Below are 26,147 nucleotides of genomic sequence, written 5' to 3' on the forward strand. Positions count from 1 at the left end.
AACTCATTCAGAAACAAATACTTCTTTTCCATTAATCTATCTACAGCCTACCTTTTGGTGATGTACTTACTCAATGCAATTATTGACCAAACCCTTAATGGGAATGGATTCTGTTAACGGTCTGATGACGGTGATTTTTCTATCCTGCAGAGCTCCAACTGAGGCTTCATAGGAGAAATGTCATTGCAGTTGAAATACTGGTGCAAGTCCTTCTCCTTGCCTTTTAAAGTCAATTTAGCATGAATATAAGTGACAAATCCTGCGATAAACAGCTTTGCAGACCTTTTATATTTGAGACGCTGTCACAGGAGCAGCTAGTGAGTCATTGGAATGTTAGAAATTGCTTAGTTTGACTAAAGTACTTCTTGATCAAAATATTATTTTAATATTTATTTCTCTAGCTGTACTAGAGAAGGTATTCCTGGGACTGTAGTCCACAGCGAACAGTTCTTTACAGAAACATCCATATCCGCATGGGAAGTAGTGGAGATGGGTGAAGATATCTTCATTTTTCCAAATGCTTTCAGGGTCCTGAACATCCCTGCTGGATTGTGATTTTGATGGTCTGCCTCTGGGTGCTTGGTGAGCTCTCTTCTCATGATATAGCAGGAGAAGAGCTGGAGAGAAGCTTTATTTTTTTTTTGCTAGCATAAGGTTTTTCAAAGTTGTGGTTCATGCTACTGTACTGCAGTATTTTTATTCATCCACATTCTAAGAATTCTGGACTGCTGTCCTGAAACATAACTGTAATAAAAAAGGGAGGAGAGAGGTGGTAATGTTTCCAAAGGAATGTTTTTAATTTGCATTTTTTACTGAAGAGAAACTAGTTCTTCTGAAAGTCAGCATTTCTTGTGGCTTGCAGAGATCAGACCAAATGAGAGATGTCCAGCTCTCGTTGTATCTGTAAGAGAACTGGATCCCCAGCAGCTTTCTGTTTCTTTAATGCTCTCCCATGTGGTGTACCAAAGTATAATGCTTTTTCTTTGAAAAAGAAACACAATAGCGTAGTAGCATTCCAAATATTCTGAGGACAAAATTTACCAGTGGGAGACTGGAGACCGATGCCACCTTCTCCTGACCGCCGATGCGGAGGAGGGTCTTTTACAGAACTTCGTGGATTTTAGATGTACGCCCTTCTTAAACTTGGAGGTTTGTTTGTTTTTCTAATTTGCACTTCTTGATACAGTTAGCATAGCGGTAAAAATCTTTGTTTTCCTGAAAAGAATAGTTTCCCTTGATGATTGCAATAGAAAGCTTTGGAAATCTTTCTGAAAGTTTTCTGGATAATGCATCTGTAACTTTTCCAGAGTATGACAAGTAGCACTTCAAGTTCTTTTGAAAGAGTTTCCTCATATGTTTTCTTGAAAAATGAGTGAATACATATGTGGACTTGGTTTTAGTACTCTCACAGTTGCATCCGGGCAGCTACTGTGGTTAGCATAATAGTTCAAAAATAAGCCTTTTAATTCATTTACAAGAGAGAATTGATGGTTATCGAATAATTAGGTGCCCAAATAAACTCACTAAGCATGTTTTCTACTAACAGGGGGATTAGATTGTATAGTCAGGGGGCGTATTAAGTTAGAGGCACCATTTGGCATACTCTTAATTCATGATGTGGTCCTGTCTCAGGTGCAGGTGAATTTGACAGATGCCTAATCTGTGGTTTCAAGATTCTACAGGAAATGCAATTGCATTATATGCTGTGTTGTTACTGAAGGATTTAATTATCTGGTTATTGAGTATTAGGTTATATCAAGCCTTTTTTGAACATAGGCTACAGTATGTGCTCCTTACCACTTACTTGAATTGGTAAGTGTTTAAAAAAGGGAGAATTAGAATCCTCTTTGGTCTTTCTGTTAGAATATTCCTAAGAATTTAATTTATTGCTTACTGTATAGGTTCCCTTAAAGTAGGATGAAAGCTAGTGGACTTGGTCTAAGACCTGTGCTTTTCACAGCTCCCTTCGTGGGAGCTTTGGCTGGGGCAGCGATTGCTTTTGGGATGCATTTTGATGAGTGTGTCAGCTCTCGTCTTGTCTTGTGTCCCACAACCAATGGAGTTGTCTTCTCTTTAAGCTTATACTGCTGAGTCGGTGCTTGTACGTTACAGCTTCATTATATCTTTGTAAGATACTAAGTCAGGCTGTCTGAATTGGTATTTTATTGTCTTATGCTGGAGATAAACCAGCGGCAAACCTGTTCGGGTGTTAATTCTGCCCTGAACATGAGTATGATTGTGACACTTCTGTCCGAGTTTTCAGTGTTGCTTTTATATATACACCTCACTAAGTCGGACCATGTAGCAATGCTATAATCCAGACTCATGTAAACAATCCTTGTTCTTATGAATCAAATATAACATGGAGACTTTCAGGAACTTGGTTTTAATCTTGAGTTGCTGTTTCAGTACTTTTTAAGAGCATATTCAAAGCAGACTGCTGTGTCATCTGAAATATTATTGCTTATAAATATGGTGTATTTTGCACTACACTTCATAGTGGATTATAAGACTATACAAAGAAGTCTATATGGAGTTAATGTCCTCCTAAGGCATTCAAGAAATGATATTGCATATTTTAGCTATACATCTTTAGTTATGGCAATACTATCAGTAGTTATTGCCCCGTAGCTGTACGGTCTTCCAAAAAAATCTAGGGAAAATGCATCAAAAGGCTTAATTATAAGAGGAGAGCAATGTGACTGAAGCTTTATTCCTTTCCAGACTCCGATGGTCATTGATGTGTGTAGATGAGTTCAAAGGAAATAGTCTTTGATTCAGTACAGCAATCAAGGTGGTTTGACAAAGTTAATGCTCTGCTGGATAAATTGTAAACTGCTACTGAACCGCATATATCATGCCCTCCCGTGGTCCATACTGAGAATGTGTACTCATAGTGTTTTCAGTTTGTTAACATAGCGCATGTAAGTCCATTAAATGTTCAAACTAGACTTTTATTTCTTAAAAAATGAAAATACTTGGTGTATATGCAGAATAACTTTCTTGTATTAATACAACTTTGTTATGGTAACTTTATTTGAATATCTGAAACATTCATTTTGTTCTGTGCTCTGCTGTGTGAATAGAACTGAAAAGTAAGTCTGTATTTAATTTATATCTGGTAGTATCTTGTGTTTTCTCTTTGGTTACTTAAGAAGAGAGAAATTCTGCTCACAAAATGTCTGTACTCAGAGTTTGACTAACATTTTTGAGTCTCAGGAGAGTTCTTATGACTGAATTATAACCAGCTGAAAATCATAATGTAATGGAATTGCTAACTGTTATAGTATGTGTAGCTTAATTGGTAAGTTTGGTAGTACATTAGTGAGCATGTAAGTTGCTGATTGACACACCTCATGCTTAAATTTTTTTTCTTTCTCCTAGTTTCTTTGCTTGAAGAATATAAGGACTTTTCTTTCGGCATGTTGTGAAATATTTGGGATGAAGAAAAGTGAACTTTTTGAAGCATTTGATTTGTTTGATGTGAGAGACTTTGGAAAGGTAAGGATCCTCTTAATTATATCCTGAGTAACACGTGTTCTGCTGCTTGAGGATAGAAGGCTTTTGTTGTAGATGTGTAGGTTATGACTAATGGATGAGTATTCATTAAAAAAAAAAAAAAAAAGAAAGAGGAAGAATTAAGGAAGATGAGCTGGACTGAAATTGAAGGGCCTAGTGGTGGGCAGAGAAAAATTCCTGATAGGAGAGTTTTGAAGATGTGGGTTGAAAAGCGATGAGTTAAAGGTACATTAAATGCATGAAGATGGCAAAAAGGAGGTGAGTACTGTCTGGAGAAATCTTTTGATAGAGATAAATAGTCTGGAAACAGGAAACCCTGGACCTTTTCATTGTAAGACTGCATGGCACATAACATATTTCTTTTGTCTCAGATACTCTAAAATTTGTCCACTCATCTGCAGTTGTTTATTTTTTTTTTTTTTGCAAGTTAGTTTTTAAATCCCTTGGTGGTTTTAACGTGCTGTAAAGCACAGACACTGCCATGGTTGGTTAATATGATTGTTCTAATTTACAAAGCCTAAAATACATGCTTCTGTAAACCTATGATTAGTTACTCTGTATGTAAAAGCTTTTTCCAGTGTATTGTTCACAGCCTCCTACATACTTGTTTGATCTGTCCCTGCTAGCATATATTCAGTTCAACTTCAGTTTCTGCTTTTGAGTCATAGGGGTGTCGTTATCCTAATCTCACAGAAAAGGACCTAAAAATTGCATAAAGACCAGTAGTGTCAAAAATATTCTATATTTGAATAAACAACTATTTCCAGCATTATTTTCCTTTTCAGGGCTCATACTTTCACTAACTAATTTTTGTGCTGCCCTTTATAAGTAGATATGGAGGCCAAAATGATGTAAGAGTGCAAGCCTGAATCAGGGCTGCAGTATGGGTGTTTGAAATGGCTCGCTGAATTCTATTAACCAAAATATTTAACTAGATCCTTTGCTTATAAAGATGGCTAGACCTGGTAATTCCTTTTGTCCTCATAAATTACAGTTAAGAAAAAGTGTTTTAGTAAAATACATTTAGCTTTTTTTGTTACAAATTTACTGTAATGCTTATCAAAATGTGCTAGATTTGTTTTCCTTTTGATTGTGCAAGCAGCAGAAATTAAAATTCTTTTTGATAAAGAAAAGATAATGGCAGTGCCCTTACTGAGGTACTTAGTAAGTCAGGTACCTTAATGCTTGCATCAAATCTTTTGATACTTATGCCTAATGCACAGAAATCTTTTTCTATTGTGGTTTCTAATTAATGGCTGAGACTTCCTCTGTTTAATGTTTAGTGCCACTTGAACGTAAAAGGCCTGGTTTTTAATAGTTTAGTTTTGAAGAAATATTTTTGCAATGCAAACTATTACTGCTGCCTAATTGAATCCCCAGAGAAAAAGTTCTGAATTAGGGCTGAATTTAGCCTGACATGTTTCTGACACTTTTTAAATTGTCATTTTAAACAAATTTATTTTAGAACACAATTTTATGTAAATAGAATAATACATTGGTAGAAATACTGTGTCTTCCATCCAGATATTTATCACTTTATTGCTCTTCCCAAAGTAAAATTGGATCCAAAGACATACAGTTCTTACAACTTGTATCGCCACAGTATAGCTCTCATAGACTTGGTGTCCCTGGCGCTTGTTATTTTGGCATTAGTGATGGCTGTAGTGGTTGCATATACGCAATGGTTTCTATGGTCTTGGCCTGTTTATGACTCAGGCGTTGGTCTTTGTCACCTTTCTTGGAAAGCCACCAGGTGAAAATGCAGTGGCGAATCTTCAAGGCACCGGTGCGTGGGAGTGTTGAGTGAGACCAGCTCGGGGCGCGGTAACAGCTGGCTGTGCAGAGGTGGGGGTGCTAAGCCGAACAAGCCACGCCATCCTCGCAGTAGCGGTGCCGGGCACGCTTTTAGCGGCATAATCACTCTGCTATTCAGCTGTTTCCATTGCATGCTTGCGTGAACCCCAGCGGAGGTTGCTGTATGCTATCGATAGTCTGATGCGCGTTTTTACCAGGCTCCGCAAAAGCTGGGCATACAGTCATCTTCCGAAAGGAGCTGCTGAACTTGAGGCTATTAGGAAAGCAGAGGGAAAAATTGCATACTGTATAGTGTCAAAGCTATAAAAGGTATAGCTAGCATGCTGAGTGATTTCTATGGCTTAAGTGTCATGTTTGTACAGTTAGCTGAGCAGATTTGTAAAGCCTCATGGGATTTCAATGCCAAATCTCGTATAGCACGTGTTACTCTGGAAATTCTGGTTGTTAGTAGCCGTGGTGGGAACAAGAAAGCTTATCTTTTTTCATGTTTTTTTTTTCCTGCTGCTCAACTTTCCCATTAATTGTTTCTTTTTCCTATGAATAACAACTTGAATTAATTCACCAGCCTTCACTCTCATGAAATCCTTCTTGAATTGGAGTTGTACATATGCAAAAGGCCAAAAACCTTGTGCTTCAGATCTTTCTGCTACTGTAACCAAGGAGTTCTGCTGTTTCCAAAATTAGTTCTTTGATTTATTCTCCCTAAATATGCACAAAATATGAACTATGTTAAAACAAACAAAAAGGATAATATACTTTGTATTATTACTCTTGTTTAGAAACAGACTCTCAAACACGTGTGTTTTCCAGACTGTTGGCCAAGTGAGCGATGGAATGAATTTGTGCAATTTCCAGAGTCTCTAAAATTCTCCAGTGTACTAGGAGCTTTGCAATAGCTGTCTGAGATTTCAGAAATTGGCAGGTACTTCTTAGTGGTAGGATGTAAATAAATTGTGGCTGAAGTGACTCCATAAGTGTTATGTCTCCAGTACTTTGCATTTGCATTTATTTCAGGTACCTTATCACAAGCACCAAGAGTGAAAGGGGTTTAGCCTTTTTTAAGCTTCAGCTAAAATGACAAAATATTGGTTATTGAACTTGTAATCTTATGATAGAATATTTTGCTTTATATGACACTTTCATGAGTATTTAAGCACACTAATGGAGGAAAGGGGAGCATCATGTCAAACGTAAATGAACAATATGCTTTCAAGGAAACAAAAGGAAGAAACAGATGGGGAGACCTGGTGGTGGAAGCTGTCAAAGTTTTTGAAATATTCCAATTTTTTTTCAATGTTTTAAGATAATGACAGTGAAACTCTGTCTATGGTAATGATAGCTCTACTTTCCCAATATACTCATAGACCTTTTAAGAGCCCTGTGAAATATTCGTTACAAAATGTTTGATGTAGTGGTGAAACTGGCGTTTAATAGCTAGGGGTAAATGAACTATGTTTTCAGGTATTTTGACACAGCATATGAACATTTGACTTGAACTTTGTGCTCTGCTTTGTAGAGACTCTTTGATCTCTTAGTGATTAGAGTAAGAAGGGTGTATGCAGTTTGCATGGAAATTAGAGGTGAAGCCAAAGTAGCAAGGTGTTAATGAGAGGGAGGAAAAGTGAAGTGGGAAGCAGATAACCCATAAGTATGTTTTCAATAAATGCCATATGAATCTGGATATCATCTGTTTTAGGAGGGGTTTTCTTATGTTTCAGATGTGATGGCACTGATTTTCTCTTTATTTTCAAGCTGACTGTGCTGGAGGAGAGAGGGGATTTGTTACACAGAAATCGGAAGGTTCCTGAAGTACGTTTTCTAAAAATGAAAAAATATTTTTCTGTGTTCTATAGTATTCCCCCGTTTCCACTCAGTCACTTTTCTTTCAGTAAATTTCATTGCTGTTGTGTTAAGTTCCTGATGGAGCATGAAATGCCTCCCACGCGCGCAGAGGTGCCAGACAGTGTTTTCATTCTGAATTCCACTGTGGAGAGTCATCTTTCACTAGCGCGGGGCTGTCGGGCTCTTCCTTTCTACCTGGGTGCCAGAATCAACAAATGCTGTTGATACTTGTCGTCTCGGCTCCGCACGTGCTGCGCGTTGCTGCAGCAGCAGTCTCCTTTGCTGCTTGGGATGCTGCAAAAAAACTGCTGCTATCCCGATTCTCCAAAGGAAGCTTCCAAGGAATCTGGGGATTAGCTCCAGCACCCTGTTATGTCAATAGACGCTTGCTGGCCTCAGAGCAAGGTTTGATGCGCTATGAGGAAAAATGGTGTCCATATATTGTCAGAAATGGAGTCTTGTTTACTCTTGTTTTAAATATTCTCATTAATGTATGGCTGAGCACAGGGCTCTTTTCCATGACACAACTGATCTAATATGAGCATAACTTTATTTTTTTACTCTTTGTTGAATCACATCAGTTAAGTGTGAATATACCTATTTTCAAAGTAGATTGAAAGACTGAAAGATTTCTAGACACCTGCAGTAGGTGTCTAGAAATGATATACAACACTTAATCATGATTAAAAAGGGGATCTGATATCAGCTAGTCCAACCAAAATTCTTAGTACCTTATTGTTAAAAAGCATGTATAACAGGCGTGTAATGTAATATCTAGTGTAGCCAATTCTCCAATGACACATAAAAGGCTTGTTTATGTAAGAGCAAGAAACTGCTGTGAAAATATTGAATGTATATCCTAAGGTCGTGTAGTATGTGATCATTTTAGTCACTCTGTCAGTGCAAAGGAAATCCGGACTATGATACAGCAGAAAGTCAGGCTGAAGCTGAAGATCCTGGTGTGCTGAAATTCCCTCAAGGATATGTTTAACAGATTCCAGGAACATCAGGCAGATGTGCATAAGAATCACACATCAAAATCAACACAACTAAGAACAACAATTACTATTAAAAATGTTACAGACCTGTCCAGGAAGAGAGGAGAAAAATTATTTAGGAAACATTCAAACTGAGAGATTTGAGATTAACTTCACTTGTATCCTGTTTTATTTGGTGAATTTAAACAGCAAGGTACTGGGGTGGAATTTGAGCACTTTAACTGATTAAGTCATATTAGAACTGCAGAACCTTGGGAAACATGTCATGACATTATATTGCATCGCAACATAGAATGGGGAAAAAGAGAAGAGCTGATTAAAAAAAAAAAAAAACCAGCCATTAAAAACTGGATTTATATCTTCGCTCTCTGGGCTGTTTTAGTGGTAAAGTTCAAAAAAAAAAAAAAAAAAGTCTGGTAGTTAGCTGAAGAAAGGAGCTATACAATTGCTTTCAGGAGTTTGTGTTTTCAAGTGCTCCAGTGAGATGAGCTGCAGGATGAAGGATGCTTGATGACCACCTCCAAGCTGTCCTTGTGGATGTGAGAGAATGAAGGAATAGGGGAATATGGAAGGGTCTCGGCTTTCTTCGAAATGAATTGCACAAAATGAGTAAGAAAATACTAGCTGTTTTGCAAAACTGCTGAAATGCTTGGCATGTGTGGAAGATCCTTCTTTGTGTTAGGTATTATTCCTGTTTGTACAGAGTTATGTAAAGGTCAGGCACTCAATAGATTAGCCTCCATTAAAAAAAAAAGTAATGATTTCCAGCCCCCCAAAACATAAATCATAGTTTTGGACAAAGTGAAGAGATTAGGAAACCAGTGGGATGAATAATGTTACATACAGCTCATCAGCCACCTTTCTGAAAGGTCCTTGAAAAAATATATAATACATTGCCATTGTGCAGCAGTGAAATCATTACAAGCCCTGGATGTATTCAGTGTAATTTATCTATGTAATTCAATATCTTTAATAATTTCTATTGCATTGATCATCATCAAAGAGCTTGTACAAATTGCTAGGCATTAACTTCAATACATTAAAACCATTAGCATGAGCTTACAGCTGAAGTATATTTAAGAAGCCTGAATATTTCAGGATTAATGTGCTGAATGTTCTTGTGATAGTATAGCAGTGGTCTATCACCTTGCTGGTCTTTTCAAATGAGTCTTCATGAATTCCTTAAAAGTTTGTCATAACTTCCTCAACTCATAATGTTTGCTTCCAGTTGATGAAATGGTGATGATCTTTTTTACCACAACACAAAGCATTCAACATACCACAAGTATTTGATCATTAATGAAAAATTCTCATCCAGGGAGTGCTTGAGACTTTTTTGGAAGTGTCAGAAGACATTAACAGTGTAGGGTGTGTTTTTGTTCTTTTTTAGATAATGTAGATTCTGGTTCAGTTAGATTTCTTTTTTCCTTCAGTAAACATGACCAGGTTTGGAAAGTCAAGATTAATGAGAAACTGCTAATATGAAAGAGTAAAACTGAGTTTCTCAGCACACATTTCTTGGTTGCTATGGCGATCTTATCCCAATGTTGTAAGGATCTGATTCACATATCCTGGAGACACTGAATTCATAGCATCGAATGCTGATAGTATGGGATTGTCTTCAGTGTGAGAGAAGCATGGGCAGGGAGAGGACAGGATAGCTGGACCTTGAGTAGATTGAAGATTTATGTCTTCTCACACATTTGTCTATGGAAATGTTTTTAAACCTTGTTTGTTAAACTGGTAATTCATTTCCTGCAATAATTGCAATACAAGCTTTTCAGTAACAAGTTGACAGTGAAGCTGACAAAGAAACCCCACATTTACTGACTTTAGGCATATTGATCAAACTACCAGAAAGGTAAGCTATAAATAGAGGAAGCAAAGAAATGAGTGACATACAGAACCTGTGAAGAGTTTTGTATGCATCATTTCTCTGTGCTAGTGAAATGTCCACCCGCTGCGAAGCCTGGGAAGCCCTGTGGTGTGTGGGTGCTGCTGCTGCTGCTGTTGTGTGGTTTGTGTCCAGGCATGGGATAACCAGCCTTCCAAGGAAAACAAGCAGAGAAGTTTTCCATAAATACGCTGGGGTAGGTGGAAGAGGGGGGGAAAGAGGAAGAGTTGAAATAAGATTTGTATAAGCTGTTGTATGCTGTCTTGTGTTTTACAATATAGTTGACTTGTAAGAAAATCCCTCTACCGTTTTGACCTAGATTCTCCTGACTGCAGCTGAGGGTTTCCTCTTTGTTCCTCTTGCTGCTCTGGGATTTTGAGATTCAATGACACACAAAAACTATAAAGTCTCTAGAAACAAGTAGGGTAGAGGACTATCCCAGTAAACTGGGACAGTTGGTCACTCTAATATTTCCAGTTGTGGCATGAATATCTGGCTTGATATCAGCCCAAAAAGCCTGTTGCAAACTATGTTTGAATGTCACATCTTCTTGTTAAGATACTAGGATTAATTTGCCAGAGAATTTACCAAGGTTTGGCCCTTGACTTTAGACCAATGCATTCCTTTTTTTTGTCATCAGTAGTGCAAATTAAATATTCAAATCGGAGATTAAAGTAAGGGGCAGTTGTAGGCCTAAAGGTTTTACTGTTATTACTCTCTTACTGATCCCCAGCCTCTTCTGGGCTGGGGTGGTTTGGTTTCTCGTGATGTTCCTCATGCCTGCTTGTAGGTGTTAGGCCCTGGGTCCATGGGAATGGGTGGAAGGGAACAAATGGTCTCCGCAGCCTACCTGCCCAGTCAGAGCCCCACCACTGTCTCACGAGGGCAATAGCGTACCACTCGATTCCCAGATTTTTCTGCCTTACTCTTTAATTTTCAGCTGATTGCATTTATAGTTTAGGGACTGATGAAGAGGAGAAATCCAAGGACAGCAAGTTCTCTGATCTCGGCTCTGGCTAAGACCATCCATCACGTATCAGCTTTCTATTTCCCTAGCCAGGAATTGGGTTAACGCAGTGTTGTCATCAGTTTTGGCTTCCTAACTAATGCCCCATCATATTGGTAGGGGAGACTCGATCTGACCCATAGATCTATAAGCTTTCAGACTTACAGCAAAGTGACGTTTACATCTGTGGCTACAACAATTAACATTTTTACAGTTAACACTGCCACCCAACCTATCTAGCTTATTTAGGTGTTTCACCTTTTTAATTTCTTTTACTTCATGGCCCTCTCAGAATGGACTTTGTATTGTGAGAAAGGTACTGGAGTTTAGGGCTTGTTTATGAGAGGGTATGTTTTAAGGTGCTTTCCTTTCGGGTCTGTGTCCTTCATTTAGATACTAATCTGCCATAACAGTACATTTTGACATGGTTGACTGCACATCCTTTTTAGATCATGAGACAAGATTTGTGGCAGTGAAAGTCAGGTGTTGGTTCAGGCTTTCCTTTTTTTCCTTTCTATGTTTAGAATTTGTATTAATATTTTTGGGGAGAGAACTACATGAGTGGTTTGGATTACATTTTCTCTGTTTTGTAACAATAATATCAAAATCTAATGCTTTATTAAGCCAGGTGAACTAAAATAGGTTTTTTTTTCTTTTTAAGATTGGGTTTTGTGGTTTTTTTTTTTTTTTTTTTTTTGATCACTTGGCTTTTGTTGCAGCTGGAGTAGTAAGCCGATATTGCAGTTAAATGGTGGTAAAAAACGAAGTGACAGAACGTTTTTGGTTAGGGTATCTAAACATAAGCAGGTCAAGGGCAATCCGTGGGCTTGTCTGCTATACTGAAATAGTACAGTTTCTCCAGCTTTTTAGGTAATATGGGACAGCAAGCTGTACAAGGTGCTTTAGTGTTGATGCACGCTAGCATGCCAAAAAATTGCCTGCTCATCTCATTGAAAAATACACATGCCGCAACAGTACTTTGGAGTTAAGGAATGTAGCTTTGTGTTTTGCTTGTCTGTTATGTTTACTGTAACAGTATTCATACAGCTTTTAACATGTGGCTCGTTGCTTCTCACGTCTGTTAGGCCTTACACTCCTTCCTGGTTTTACTCCTCTCTCTCTCCCTTTTGTCTTCTGCTATGTATTTTCTAGCTTTGGATCTGTGGATCAACCTGTTTGACATATTTCAGATCTACTCATCTGCCTTAAGGTTTTAATAAAGGCTATGGGAGAGAATTTCAGAAGATATTTAAATAAAAAAAAAAAGTTGGTCTCCAGATAAGCTGTGTGATGACAGATTTGAAATAGCTGAACTTCTGTCTTACCGAAAAGCATCCTAGCCTCTAGACTTATATAGCATGAGTTAAATTGTTACTGAAGGGTATCTGTGCTAAATCTTCAGCAGAGACATTTGGGCCAAAGTCTTGAGCCCTTTGGGCCAAGGTCTACCTGAGAGGCAGAAATTGCAAGCAAGGGTGAAAGTGAGGTGGTGGCGTAAACCACTTTTTGTGCAGTTTTGGGATTTCCTGTGAAGAGTTAGTCAAGCAACTGTAAGCCTGCTCCAGCAGTGGCTGCTAGTGACGTCATGGGACCGAAACGGGGAGATGTTAGCATGTTGTAGGAAAGCATGGACTGTGGTTTTTCTGCTTGGTCTGTAGAAACCCCCTCTTCTATATGGTGCAAGGAGGGGGAAGAGCATATATCAATTGTTTTTAGTCAGTGGTTCCTATGCTTTTTTCATGTAAAGCAGAAGTGTATTGTAGTGAAAAGTCCCAAATAATATCATATATTTTCACAGAGAGAGGTCGTTGTTTGTTTGTTTTCTTTATAAATATTAAAAGTTCAGGTTTTATTTAGCCTAGAGGATAGTCAGATTGGCTGAGTTTCATTCACTGCTTTTTCTGCCTGGTTTCTGCAGAAAGTGAAACCTGTAGTGAATGGTTTGCAGAGACACACAACATTTGAGTATTTCATAAAAAGGAAATGGGTATGGGTTAATGAGAAATGTTTGTGAAATGTGTTAGAGGGCTTTTGCTTAACCTGTTTTGTGACAGAAAAGGTTAGAGAGGCGTGTGATCGTCAGGAGCTGTATTCTGCTGTTTCTGAGGCTGCCACGCTGAAGCGCTGGGTTATGCATACAGGTACAGCTGCTGCATACCTTTGAGAAGCGTGGGTACCCGAGGGGGTTTGGTGAAGGAAGAGTAGGTCAGAGAAGTGACGTATTCAAATGTGGTTATGTATAAATAAAGCTTGTATGCACTGTAGGCGACGGGGTTGACCAAGCCTGCCTTGGTGGGCAGCAGCCGGCGTGTTTTGGGGAGCAGGTGCTTCCTCTCTGGCTCCAGTTGAGCTTGGAGCAAAGAAAACCAAAAGAAGTGGAATGGCTGCTCAGCCTGTTTTGGTCTGAGATGTATTATTTGTTTCCTATGTTGTTACGTACCCAGTTACCAGAGGACTGAGGATAAAACCCATGGTGCAGAGGGAAGCGGTTGCTTGCCGCTGACGCGCTACCGTGGGGCGTGAAGGTTCACCACCCTTCTGTGCACAGGTAATTGCCGTTTAACGCGGCCTCTGTGCCATGGCAAGGACTTGTGGATCTTAAATGCTTTTCCAACTACCTCTTTCCACTACCTTAGCATTAAAGAAAAAGACCAGAGGAGGGGAAGGGGAACCTGGGGAAGGGAGGAGAAGAAAGTTAAAGCATATATGCTGCTGGAAGAGCGAGAGAAATTGCGGTGACAGCATCGTGGTGCCAGGAAAAGCAAGTTCTTGGCGCTTATACCAAACCTATGGTGGCGTTTTCAGATAGGAATGATAAATTAAAATACTTTAAATTCCAGTATGAAGCATGAGATGACATTTATTTGGACAGGCTCTATTAAGCAGATTGCTTGCATTTTCAAGGCTTTCTTCTTGAGATTTTCAGGTGAAACAGGAGTGATTAAAATGAGGATTCAATTTCCAAATAACCATTTAATAATCAACATATTTAGTGTAAAAATTTTATAATCGATATATTTGCTGAGAAACTTGGGAAAGTATATGGAAACAGTTGTAAATAGTGACAGTTCCCAAGTGGAAAGTAACAGCACAGATGAAATTAAAAGTATTAAAAAAGACTGACATAAGTGAAAGTAAATGGTACTTGCATTTCAGCTTCTAACTCTGTAAGTGAATCAGTTCCTAGGTTTTCAGCTCGCTGTTTACAACTGGAATTTGCCAGTGTAAGTATTAAGACCTGCCTTTAAAGAGCCTTTGATAGGAAGTAGTAACGAGGTTACGTTACACGTTACAACGTGATGCTCAGTGGCCTGGGACTAAGCATATCGTTTGAATTTTGGAAGGTGTTCTTCCAAGCATATTTTCCAAGCAATTTTAATCTTAAAAAAAAGAAACAAAAAATCCCCAAATTGAATAGAGTTACTTACTGACCTGAATATATTTTTAACTGAATCTAAATAGCTGAAAACCATTTGTTCTATGAACTACTGCAAGGAACAGTTGGCAGAATTACTTGGGAAAACCAGCTAAGAGTTAGTTCTCTTACATATATAATTCATCCCTCAAAAACCTACTAAATGGGTAATTTAAGATGTTGAAAGGTTTAAAGTATTTCTGAAGTAGAACCAATTTAAGCAAAAATACATCAGTGATGCTGTGCGAGCCCATGATGTGGGTTTCCTACAGCAGCTAATTGATACTAGCTAAGTAATTCAGTGCACTATATAATCCAGCTTTGACCAAAATATGTAAATGACTTTTGAGGGAAGATTTATCGCCTGGGCTCTTGCAGGGAGTACATTAAGAGAAGAATGTAGGTCACTGGCAGGGGTGGGGAGTTTTCCACAGCTTCTCATTCAGTCTTTACTGGCGTAAGCTGTTGTCCAAAACTCAGTGCGGTTTTAAGCGTCAAGCAGATACTCTGTTGATTTCATAGTGACTCAGTAGTATGCTGTATAGGTGTTTTTTTCCACCCTTCCCCAGTGCTAGGTAAAAATTGAATAATCTTCCTGTGCCTAGTATTTATTACTGTCACGTAATATTGTAAATTGCGGTGCCTACTACATTGGCTAGTATTGCCAGCACTAATATGCTGTAACGTGTCGAAATAAGGTATTACAGAAAAACTGCACTGAAATATCTAGCTGATTTGTTTGAAGTTGCATCTTGCTTCAAGAACTACTTTTCCTTGCAGATAAGGGACACAGGACATCCACGGAGGGGTTTTACATGCGCGCGCTGAGTGGGGCCTGGCTGCCTCGGTTCGGCGCGGGGCAGCGGCGGCGAGAGGCAGCGCGGCTGCGGCGCTCGTGTGCGCAGGCGTCGAGGGCGAGCGGAGGGCGAGTTTGGCCGGAGTCAGGCCGCGGTGGGAGAGTAGTGCTGGAGAAATCGGGGAGAAAACAGCAACCGCTGTCTTTCGTGTTATATTTTTACCTTACCTTCCTGTCGTTTCTCTCCCTGCATATCCCTTCACTTCTCCTCCCTCTGCTCTGCGTTCCAGACCCTGTTGCAGTTGTTCTGTCTGTCCCACCTTGTCTGTCCGTGTGTTTCCACCCCTTCTTTGCCCGCCGCGGGCATCACTTCCACGCGTACAGCAGGGCTGTTGCCGAGCTGCTGCTGCCTGCTGCCTCCGGCACCCGCATCTGCCTCTGTGCTGGAGAAGGGACCTGCGCTGGGATGCTCGCCCGGGCTTTGTGGGATGGTGGCGTAGATGGCGAATGCTGCCAGTTTCCTGAGGTGCTCCCGCACTCCCAGGTTCCAGTTTGCTGCTGCTGCTTGCCATTGGCAAGTAGTTGCATCAACACCTGCATGGGGCTTAGCAAATTAAGGGATACTTAAGCAAACAAAAGGCACTGAAAATAAGCAAAGTGAATTACTCCGTTGCTCATGTCTCAGTATAGATTTCTGAAAGATATGAGGTGTAGCAGTAGCTGTATCCCACGTACTTGATTTACTGAATATATCTTTTGAGTTGCCTCAGGGCTTGGTGAAATCTCTGAAGTGACATAGCTGAGTACCTCAAAAACTGTGACCAACCAAGTTTAGGAAATTAAAACACTGCATTAGGAAAGAAATTAATGCCAAACTTATGGCCATCACAGTCCAAACAGCTGGCTCTAGGTATTGTCCTGATAAGAGATTGTAGTTTACATGCGGTGTAAGGATTCCCTGCTGTGAACTCCTTCCTTCAAAAGCTCTCCCTTCAGAAGCCATGGAAGGAGGAGTTAGACCGACTTTTATCTATCTATCGATACAGATAAATAAAATTTTTTTCATCTGCAAGTTTTCTTTTAAACTCTTTTCTCACTTGCACAGGTAATGAATAGGAAATTTCGTATCAGTTTGAAGCAAATGGCCAGCCTTGCAGAGCTAATAGCTCTGCATGTTTCTCCTGAGATCACTTTCTTTTACATTGAAGATACGTACTTGGCTGTTGTGGTTTCCCATAATTTTATCTTACCTGTTGGTTACTACCAGATTTTTTTTTTAAGACTTAAGCGCTTGCCTGTATGGCAGCCTCTATCTTAGAACTCCTGCTGTATACTAAATACTGTTGAGTGACACAATTCTTGGTTTGTTTTGAAAGTGAGTTTTGTTTTATTTACTTTTTCCTGGGGAGGAGCTCTTGAGTCTTTTGGCTAGCTGAAAAAATACTTCAAAAGCTGACGAGTGGCGTGCCCTGTTTCTGTGGATGGACGCAGACGCTCTCTCTGATCTCTGGGAAACAAGTTGAGTGCTGGAAACGTACTTCATTATGAGTTCTGAGGTATTAGCTTAGTAAAGTTAATAAAAGTTCTTAAACCACCTCATCAGAAGTGTCGGCATACTGTTTTCAAAGTGGTGAGGCCTGCGTTTTATATATGCTAGCTTGGAGGCTGCACGTAAACTGGATACAACGTGGTTTTCTAAATTGCATATGTTGTGGCAGAAAATGTTTGTTTAAAGCATGATTGTACCTTAATTAGAAAACAAACAGGTTTTTCCTGGCCAAGTTAGTGCAAAGTTGCTTTAAATGAGGATAAACATTTTATATATTATTTATATTAATATATAAATATTTCTGACAGATGTTGAGATAAAAATAAAATAGTGTCAAATACTCTAAATCACTTCTTCAATGCTGTTTTGCTGCCAGACTGTGAAGGTTGAAACTCTTATTTTTGTCAAAGTAAAATTCACATTTTTTTCTTTACTGTCTTAATTAAAATATTTCAGATTTCTTCTTCTTATTCTTCCTTTTATTTTTTTTAAAATTTCCCTCAAGTGTGAGTTAGGTAAAAGAACAAGATGTTACGGATTGCCATGATGTTTTTGGCTCAGATAATTAAACTTGACAAGTTGATTTCTGTGTGTGTGGGAATTTGGTGGGAGGGGGAGAGAGGGGAGGAAGACAAGATCAGCTTTTAGGACTTTTTCTTAAACTTTTAACCAGAATATTTTTCATGTATTAGGCAAACACAACTAGGTTAGCAGGCAGCTTTATAGATATAGCAGTTGTTTTAACATAGTGGTTGGCACGTTTCTGTGAGACCTGTAGGGAAATATTTGAGTAGAAGATTAGACTTGAGCGAAGCGCTTTGTGGGAGGGAGTTGAAGCTCCAGCCGGGGTTTGTGGGACGGCTCAGCAGGTCGAGCAAGAGCTGCTGTGCCGGCCCCGAGGGTAGACTTTACACAGTAATTCACATTTACATTTTGTTTTTCTTTGATGGAGTAATTCACATTTATGGGTTTTTTTTTTTTTTGATGGCGATTTATGCCGCCCCCAGGTGGGTGGCATAAATTCAGAATCTGCAGAAGCCACAACCAGTCTAATTTTAATATATACAAAAGCATGATTTATTAATTAGGTTAACCACCGGTTCATCAGGGCTAAGAGTCTTTATGCTGGATGCTAAGTGCAATGGGAGTGGATGCGAATCTTTCTATTCAAATCATAAAACTTCTATATGTTTCCTTACTGCCGTCTCGGGTGGAACTGATTCTTTTTCTCTGCTCCGAATAGTCCACCTTTGCCTTGATGGTTTCCCCAGCGCTAGGGAAAGGGGCTGCTTGTGATGGTTGCTAATGTGCAGCCTGTACCAAGTCAGCGTGTGCCCCCCTCTACTCCCCAGTCGTGCCAGCTCAGCACGAGGGAACGTGTGCAGGATGGAAGTTGGCATCCTGGCCCGCTTGTAGCTTTGCTTGGGGGTTTCTTATCGTTAGTTGGCTCTGAACTCCTGTGGATGACTTTTCATCCATTTATGTTATACAGAAAAGGAAGAGTGATGTGGAACGAGATGAAGGAAAGGAGGTGGGAAAGAGGCAAAGTGGGAAGCAGAGGGAGAGGAGAGCGTTGAGCATTTACAGTGCCGTGTGGATCTGCCCACTTCCTCCTCCCACATTTTGCTTTCAGTGCTGACTCGTGTTCTGCCTCCCTCTAGCTTTACCCCTAAAAAGCCCACTCTGTATAGTTTTACCTGCTTAATTATATTCTCATCACATAATTTTTAAACTCATTTTTCCCTGTGCAGTTACTGTTCAGTCTTCATCGCTGCGCTGCCCCATTGCTGGGTTCAGTCCCTCATGCCTTGCCTCTATTTCTCATCGCTTCCCTTTGCAGCCCAGCGTGCATCCCTCTCCCTGCAGGACTGCTTGGGTCCCTGCTATTTCTGCATTTCAGGTTTGTTTCTGGAGTTTTCTTTTGTCTCTTGGTTTTGGCCAGGAGACTGGTCCTGTTGTTCCTGTGCTCATTTAAATATGTCCTCAAATTTTTCTGTCTACCTGAAAAGCAGACCCACTACTTGGAAGAGAAGAATTATGGCTCTGTGGCAAATCCTGCAGTTCAGCTTCGTCTCTTCTCATGCAGGCGTTAGAGCTTGAATATTGCAGTGCCTTTTTCCATTCTGGTCATATAAAGAAGGAATTTTGGGGTGTGATTTTTGTTTGCTTCCTCTTGTATCTGCTTCAGAGCATGTTTTTATATGTTAATAGCACAATAAAGATCAATGATCTATATGGTCTGGCACCAGTAGACCCGTGAAAAGAAGAAAGGATTCTTAGCACTGATGTTCTGCTGAAGTTTTATTTCCTCTGTCTTATCTGGAAAAAAAAATCCCTTGAAAGGAGGCTGCAAAGAAGTAACTTGCACTTCTGACATCAACAGTGTGCAATAAAACTCTTGTTAAAAATTGAGGGTGGTGCTGGTGTGGCAATAAATTGGGGAAAGGTACTTGAATTTTATTCCCGGTGCTTCCATAAACTTGTTTTGAAATCCTGAGCAGTTCCTTTAATTTTTTTTGGGGGGGTGCTTTTTTCCCCTGTTTTTAGATTGGTGGTACTATTACCAGTTTGCTTCTGCAAGTATTGTGATAAAGTTAATGTGACCTTTTTCTGAAAGCTACTGTAAGATGCAGAAAAACCTTTCTGTTCAAGTTTTGTGATTTAAAGGATGAGTGAAAGCTTTTAGAACAAAAATGAGTAAAAGAACTGATGTATAGTGTGTGCGCACTTTTGGGGTAGCTATCTGTACAGCTCCTTGCTGCTTCTGTCCTTATGAGAGGCAAAGTAAATGATTCTTTGCAAGCTATAAAATGTTTTCATTCATTTGGAAGGTTTCAAAAAATGCTTGAACTTTGAGCGAAAAATTCTTTTTAGGACCATACTTCTTTTGCAAAAAAGTGACATTAAAAATATATGCAAGTTTGATAAGCAGTAGAGGGGTGTTTAGGAGAGAACCATCCATGTATGGTGTATCTCTAACAAGTATCAATTGATGCATTTGTGTGTACTGCTGTAATCTCTCAAGATTCAGGTCGGAAACCTGGAGTCATACCAGATTTACTTTCCCTGGGTTTCTCAGAGTTCATTTCTTAAATTGCAAGATCGAGTAATTGATTCTTCATTTGAAGCTGTGGTAGAGAATAGTGAATCTTACAGGAGGGTTTAGCCTTCTAATCAAATTAGTACTTATAAATAGGACTATGAAAACTATTACTGGTGTGAATACAGGAAAACAAGGCTTGTATCACAGAAAATAAGGCAATAAAAAGCACCTGAATAATGGAACTTTTAGAAGCTTGGAATAATTGAGCTCCAGAAATACGCAGATCTTTGCAGAAGAAATTCTGCGTGCAGATAGCAGAAGAGTGTTCTTCTGGCACGCAGCTTTGGGCTAAAAGGAGAGACTGCCCTGCAAGAAGGGGAAGAGCAGTCTTCTCTGTAAGCTCCTCTTTTCATGGTGCATTTCTGCTTGTGTGTGCTTTTGCAGAAGCAGTATGGTGGTGGCAGCCTCAGAGCTGTGCATGAGGCGTATAGAGGAAAAGGAAGACCTGCCACATAGTCAGTGATGTACCAGCTTTTGTGAGCGTAACTCAGGTGGCATAATGTCTGGCTGCACGGCTGGTGTGGTGGCTCAAGATGCTTCAGTCCTCCCTTTGCATGGAGAAGGCCCCAGCTTGGCAGGTCAGCCCCTACAGTCAGGGGCTGCTGGCGTGAGCGCGGTCTGCCCTGGCAGCTTCTGCCGCCGCGGGCTGCCGTCTCTGCAGCTCTTAGGCCGAGCCCTCCAGGAGGAGCTGCCCAGGCAGGGGCTGGGGCTAGCGGGTGTGCGTTGCTGGCCTGCCCCCTTGTATCGCTCTGGCAGTCCTGGAGCTCCTCCTGGCTCTGCACGGGAGGGGTCCGTCTAGTCTATGTGTGTCATTGTGGAGGGCTAGCGCAGTTTCCATTCTTTGCTAAATCGGGGGAAAAAAGGGAGTGTTTAAGATACGATATTTGCATAGAAGCTGTTTTTTAGCAGATGCTGATGTATTGGTTTCTTTTTTCATTCAAACACCTGTGCCTAACCACATAGACACAGGCTCTAGGAGATGGGTCTTCAGCTCTTATCATTGAAGTCAATGGAGTGCATGGATATAAGCCAGCTGGGAATGCAGTCTGGATGTTCCTAGTCCCACCTAAGAGAAAACACTCATCCAATTTAGGAGAGTGAAGCAAAGTTAGTCAGCATAAGTGTGTGTGTGTGTCCCTGGCCTTTAGATATGTGTTTCTGGCAGACATGGAAGATACTTTATTACATCAATTTGAGGGGGGAGAAAAATCCAAAATGTTAAGTCATTTTCCATGTAGTTTCTCATAAACTAGAAGCAAAGATGGATGCAGGTGCTGGTGTGGAGTAGGCAGCTGTCTCCTCAAGCATTTGAGAGACAGTGTTGCTCCCACCAAGTTTCAGTAATGTAAACTTGTGTAGAAGTTGGGCTGATTTCTATGCTAAATCATGAGATTCTTTTGGAAACAGTTTCAGTCCCCTAATATAGGGAAAAAAGTATACTCAGTGGATAGTAGTTAGCAGATGAAGCTACTTAACCAATGGTATTAGATCCTGTTCTGCTATCTGCGTTCTTGTTGAAAACAGTTTACTTGTCATCATTTTACAGCAGCTGTTGGGATTATGCATATCTAAATTGCTGTAGAAGCTGTGTAGGACCTTGTTTTTTCTTTTGATGCATGTTTTTAAGTGCAGGGCCCTGGGTGTGCAGGGGAATCCGCCTATGGATCTGTTCTGTAGTGTTAAGAGCAAGGTCAGCGCTCTCAAAAAAGCATGGTGTATTAAAGCTGCTTGGTTTGCAGAAAAGAATCAGTCTGATGGAGTGCCACGAACCTTCAGATGGCTTTAAACTGGTCGCTGTTGGTTCACTTGACAGATTTTGGGGAGAAATCCCCTCTCTGTGAAGCTTCTCATGGCCTGAGGAGCTCTGAGCTAGCAAGGCAGAGAATCCCATCTGAAGTGCTTTTCCTTGCCTGCTCTGTTAGTATGTTAATAAGCTGTAATACGCTTTTGAAGATCAAAGCCCTGTGATACATGCCACAAGGAATCCTGCTGGGTTGTCACACAGAGTGGACAACCTAAGTCCTTTAGTAATCCAAAACCCATGGAGAAATTAAAGTTGTGCTACAGTAATCCTGCCTATTACATGTCGATTATTAAATTTTGACTGAGAACTAGTCCTTAATGTAAATGACTAATTATCATTTGTTGCAATGAAGCTCTTACAGCTTTTATCCATGGTCTACTGTGCAAGTGATACCAAAAAGCATTGTGTAAGAGTGGTTTTAGTGGCTGTGTTACTCTTGAACAGAACTAAAACTTCTCAAAAATCGAATCTGGCTGTATAACAGGTGCTGATGCCTGTACTTTGCAATGAATACACTGTAGGCACAGGCCTGATTCACATACTTCATAAAACTTGTTGGGTGCTGTCTATGCTGCAGGTACCTCAGCTACAACGAGAACCTAACAGCATTAATATAGCTAATCAGAAAGAGTCATGGCCTATGTTTTTAAGATGGTATTTTTATTTCTTTTTGTAGAAAACATGCAGCATTTTTTCTGGAAGCCAATTAGTTTTGAAGGAAATGTGACATTTCCTTGTTCTCATTTTATACTGTTTGCTTTTCAGGTTTGTTTTCAGTTTTCCTGTTTCCTAGTTTGTGTCCCCTCCTCCCCTGTCTCAAACCCTATCAGAGACTGACAACATTATTCTTCTAGAAGGAGATTTCTCTTCTTCCTCTCTTACCCCACCATCCCTCCTTAACTTCCTTTCTTATATCTTCTTTCTTGTGTTGAGATCTCTTATTTTGCAAAATGTTACTTCTCTCCAAGCCGTCTGACTTCACTGCTGAGGGTTATTTTTCATACATCTGCCTCAATTTAACATTGATGTATTTGACTGTTTTTGATGCAGTCTTATCCCTGAAGCTACTATTTTTGGTATGAGTGCAACAAGGGAATTTCTGTGCTGTTGGAAATATCACTAAGAAGTAAAATTGGTGCTTGTCAAAATAGAAAGGGAAATATATTCAGGGAAAAAATTTGAAGGAACCTATTACAATCAGCATGGAGTAAAATTACAAGCACTAATACTTAACAGCCTCTTTGAAATCTTGACATTGAGGCTGTTACAGTTGCTTTGTTTAGCATTTATCAACCTGCCATACGCTTTAATTCATCTTTGTTTTAGATTTGAAATTTGATGTAAAAAATGTAGGAGGAGCAGGCATGACTCAAGTTAGATTGCTGCTGAACATAGAATACAACTGCAAAATGTTTGTTCCCAACTTGTGCTTATGGTAAAGTTTGAGGATTCGTTTGTAATAACATAGGCACAGCCTCTAATGCTGAAGGTATGCTTGGTGCAGAGATGAGTAGTTTTTGATCCTCCTCTGTTGTTTTTGTGTTTAAAATCCCTTTGTATTTGTTTTGCTGGTATTCAAATACTTTTGTGTTTTACAGTGTTAATGTCGGGCTTGGGAAAAAGCGTTGAACTAAACAGATGTGTGTGTTGGATAAAAATGTATATTCAAAAAAGAAGTCATTTTGAATATACTACCCTTAAATCCCTTGCTTGTCTGTCTTTCTGTCTCCTAATTGATCTCTTAGAAGGTAGGAGCCCTGGGGCTTGCCTGGCTGAAGGTTTTGTCATGCACGGTGCAAGTTGCCCAGTGCCGCTGTCAAGGAAGAGGCGGATGTCAGAGGCGATGTCGATGTCGGTAACGCACAGGCTGGCGCAGATGCTGCCTTTTGTAAGCTACCGCCGTTCTGTGCAAGTATATCGCAAGCAATGCTTTATTTAAAGAGGGGGGGAGAGGAGAGAGTGAGTGAGGAATTCACCTTTCCCTCTGTTGTGCAGTTCTGAAGTGGCGTTTTGGAAGTGCTCTGCCCTTTTTTTCTGAGGGGAAGAACGGTCATGGGTAATGTTACACTCTGCAAGCTGCTGCACGTTCAGGGGAACAAAGTGAGAGACTAATGAAGCAGAAGCGAGTAAAATGGGCAAGTGAATTTCATTCATTTTGCAGTTTTCACTGTAAGGATCCATTTCAGGGAGAATGAGGTACGGATGTAACGTAAACCTTATTTTATATTTTCTCTTACTCCAGAAAATATTGATAAGCTCTTTCTGTAAATGAACAGAAGATTAGGGAGAAAGGCAAAGCAGAGCCCTCTTGTTGTTCACTATGACTAAAGCGGGCAGCATTGCCATTCCCACCGTCGCTCGCTGTGGAGTGGCTGCTCAAACATCTCTTATTGCCCTGCATGAAAGAAGATGATGTGAAAGGGGAGTAAAAAAGGTGAGAGTGTAAGTGAGTTATCCTATCCTGTGTACTATGTGTCTTTTTGTAGCATTGAGAACTGGCACGATGCTTTTTCTATGGACGAATCCAATCCCTTATCTCTCCTGATTGAGGAGAGATGCCCTGAGCTGCTGCAGGAGTCAAAGCCCTGGAGGTAGCCTGTGAGAGAGCTTCAGGATAACTGTGTTGGAGAGATGCCCTGAGCTGCTGCAGGAGTCAAAGCCCTGGAGGTAGCCTGTGAGAGAGCTTCAGGATGACTGTGTTGGAGAGAACAGCTCGGGTCCCCCCCACCCTGTCCGCTGGAGCAGGGGGGATTTCTTTTCCTCACAGGGAATGAGGTTGTAAAATAAAAGTGTGTTTACCCCAATAAATAGTTTTGGAAATTGCCATTTGGCTCCACTGGAGTTTCCTTATCTTCAGGGATTGTGTACTGGAGTAAAATCAGTTCATGGTTTAAGTCTGACCTGGTACTGTTCAGCAAAGCTATGCTCTAGAGCCATTTGTAGTTAGTGGTTAAAGTAATTGCAAAAAAGGGAGAACTGTGGCATGGTTCACTCAAGACAGGAAGAGAAAGGTCTTCCTCCTCAGCAGAGGAGAGGAAGAAGCACTCTGCTGCGCAGTCTCCTCTTAGTACCCTTCTTGCTAATATCAAAGTTGACAAGGAATTAGTTTAAAGCTAAAAGTGGAATAAGAACAGTGGGACTGTAGAAACGAGAGAGCACTCAAACTCCAGGATGCTTACCTGAAGCAGTACTTGCCTGAGGTCCCATCGGTGATGAATGCGAAAGCACTTGTTTCCTTCTGAAACATTTGTATGCTAATACTGGTCATCGGGGATCAAGCACACTGAAAATGTGTGCGTAGCATGGTAACTGGGGTTTGTAAATAGGAGAATTTGCTTGTTCTTCTCAAAGATATGAGTTACAGTCTTTTGAAGTCTGTTAAAGGCCAATAGCAAAAGAAATGTAATTGTTAAAAATACACTGCATTGATTTATGTCTGCTCTTATTAAATTTTAATCCATGGTTCAAACTCTGAATGCATTTGAAAATCCCGCTGTTAGTCATTATGGATGTTAAAATGGGTACTTAAATATAGGAAGAGATTAAGATGATACGAAAATGTGCTGTTTAATATCCAGGAGAAATCTGTTTTGCCCTTGATGTTTAGTATTATGGCCCCTATAAAATAAGGTTTAAAACTGGGAGATTGTCAGTGAGTGTTTACAAGGCTGGTGGAAATGAGCACTTCATCAGAGCTGAGTGCAATCTGAGGATGCTGTTTTTATTTGTGAGTGTAGGCTATCCTAACAAAGAGTGTTTTGAAAGGAACTGTAATGATTAAATAGCAGCTACATTTTGCAAAACCTTCCTAGACATGCTTTTATATTCCTTTGCCCTTCATGTAAATCATGAAATGTAGTAAGTGTACCAGAACGGACAAAATGCTATTTCATTGTCCATCTTTCATGAGGATGGTGAGCTCGGAGACGGTCTGCTTGCATGCTGTTAGCTTCAGTGTTTAAGTGCTCTTTTTATCTTACAGCAGTGCTTGAAGTAAGGTTACCATTTTTAAGCAGCATCTTAAAAAGCCTCGAGGCACTGAGGTCTCGGAGGTATTCATAGAATCAAAACCACAAGCTGCGAAAGGAAGCTGCCGCTACGGCTCCCTCCCCCACGTCTCTCTCTGGGTAACATCTCGGCCTTTTGGACAAGGCGAACCACGAGATTAGCAGGAATATGCTGCTTGTGCAATTTGAATTTTCTGAGTTCCTTACAAGAGCAGAACTGTCTAGGGAAGCTTTCATGCTTTTAGGCTAGCAACTGTAAACTTGTCACTGACCTAGAATTTGCAAAAACTGGATTTTATGTGCAACTTTTGTGTAGTGAGTGTACTTTTGTGTCCACAATTGGATATTGATTATAAGTAAAGACTTACTCATAGTGTGACATTGCTTTTTATGAATGCC

The 26,147-nt window shown here is 40.2% G+C and overlaps 1 protein-coding gene across 2 annotated transcripts in view; it reads left to right on the forward strand.

Moving 5' to 3' along the window:
• VAV3 (vav guanine nucleotide exchange factor 3) overlaps nucleotides 1-26,147 on the forward strand; it is a 172,880-nt gene that overhangs the window by 27,083 nt on the left and 119,650 nt on the right. For both annotated transcript variants that reach the window (XM_064515807.1, XM_064515808.1), the window contains exon 2: nucleotides 3,385-3,501. In XM_064515807.1, coding sequence (XP_064371877.1) covers nucleotides 3,385-3,501 — 117 coding nt within the window. The remainder of the gene's footprint in view (nucleotides 1-3,384; nucleotides 3,502-26,147) is intronic.

The sequence above is a fragment of the Dromaius novaehollandiae genome, chromosome 8 (assembly GCF_036370855.1).
Source record: "Dromaius novaehollandiae isolate bDroNov1 chromosome 8, bDroNov1.hap1, whole genome shotgun sequence".
Taxonomy (NCBI): Eukaryota; Metazoa; Chordata; class Aves; order Casuariiformes; family Dromaiidae; genus Dromaius; species Dromaius novaehollandiae.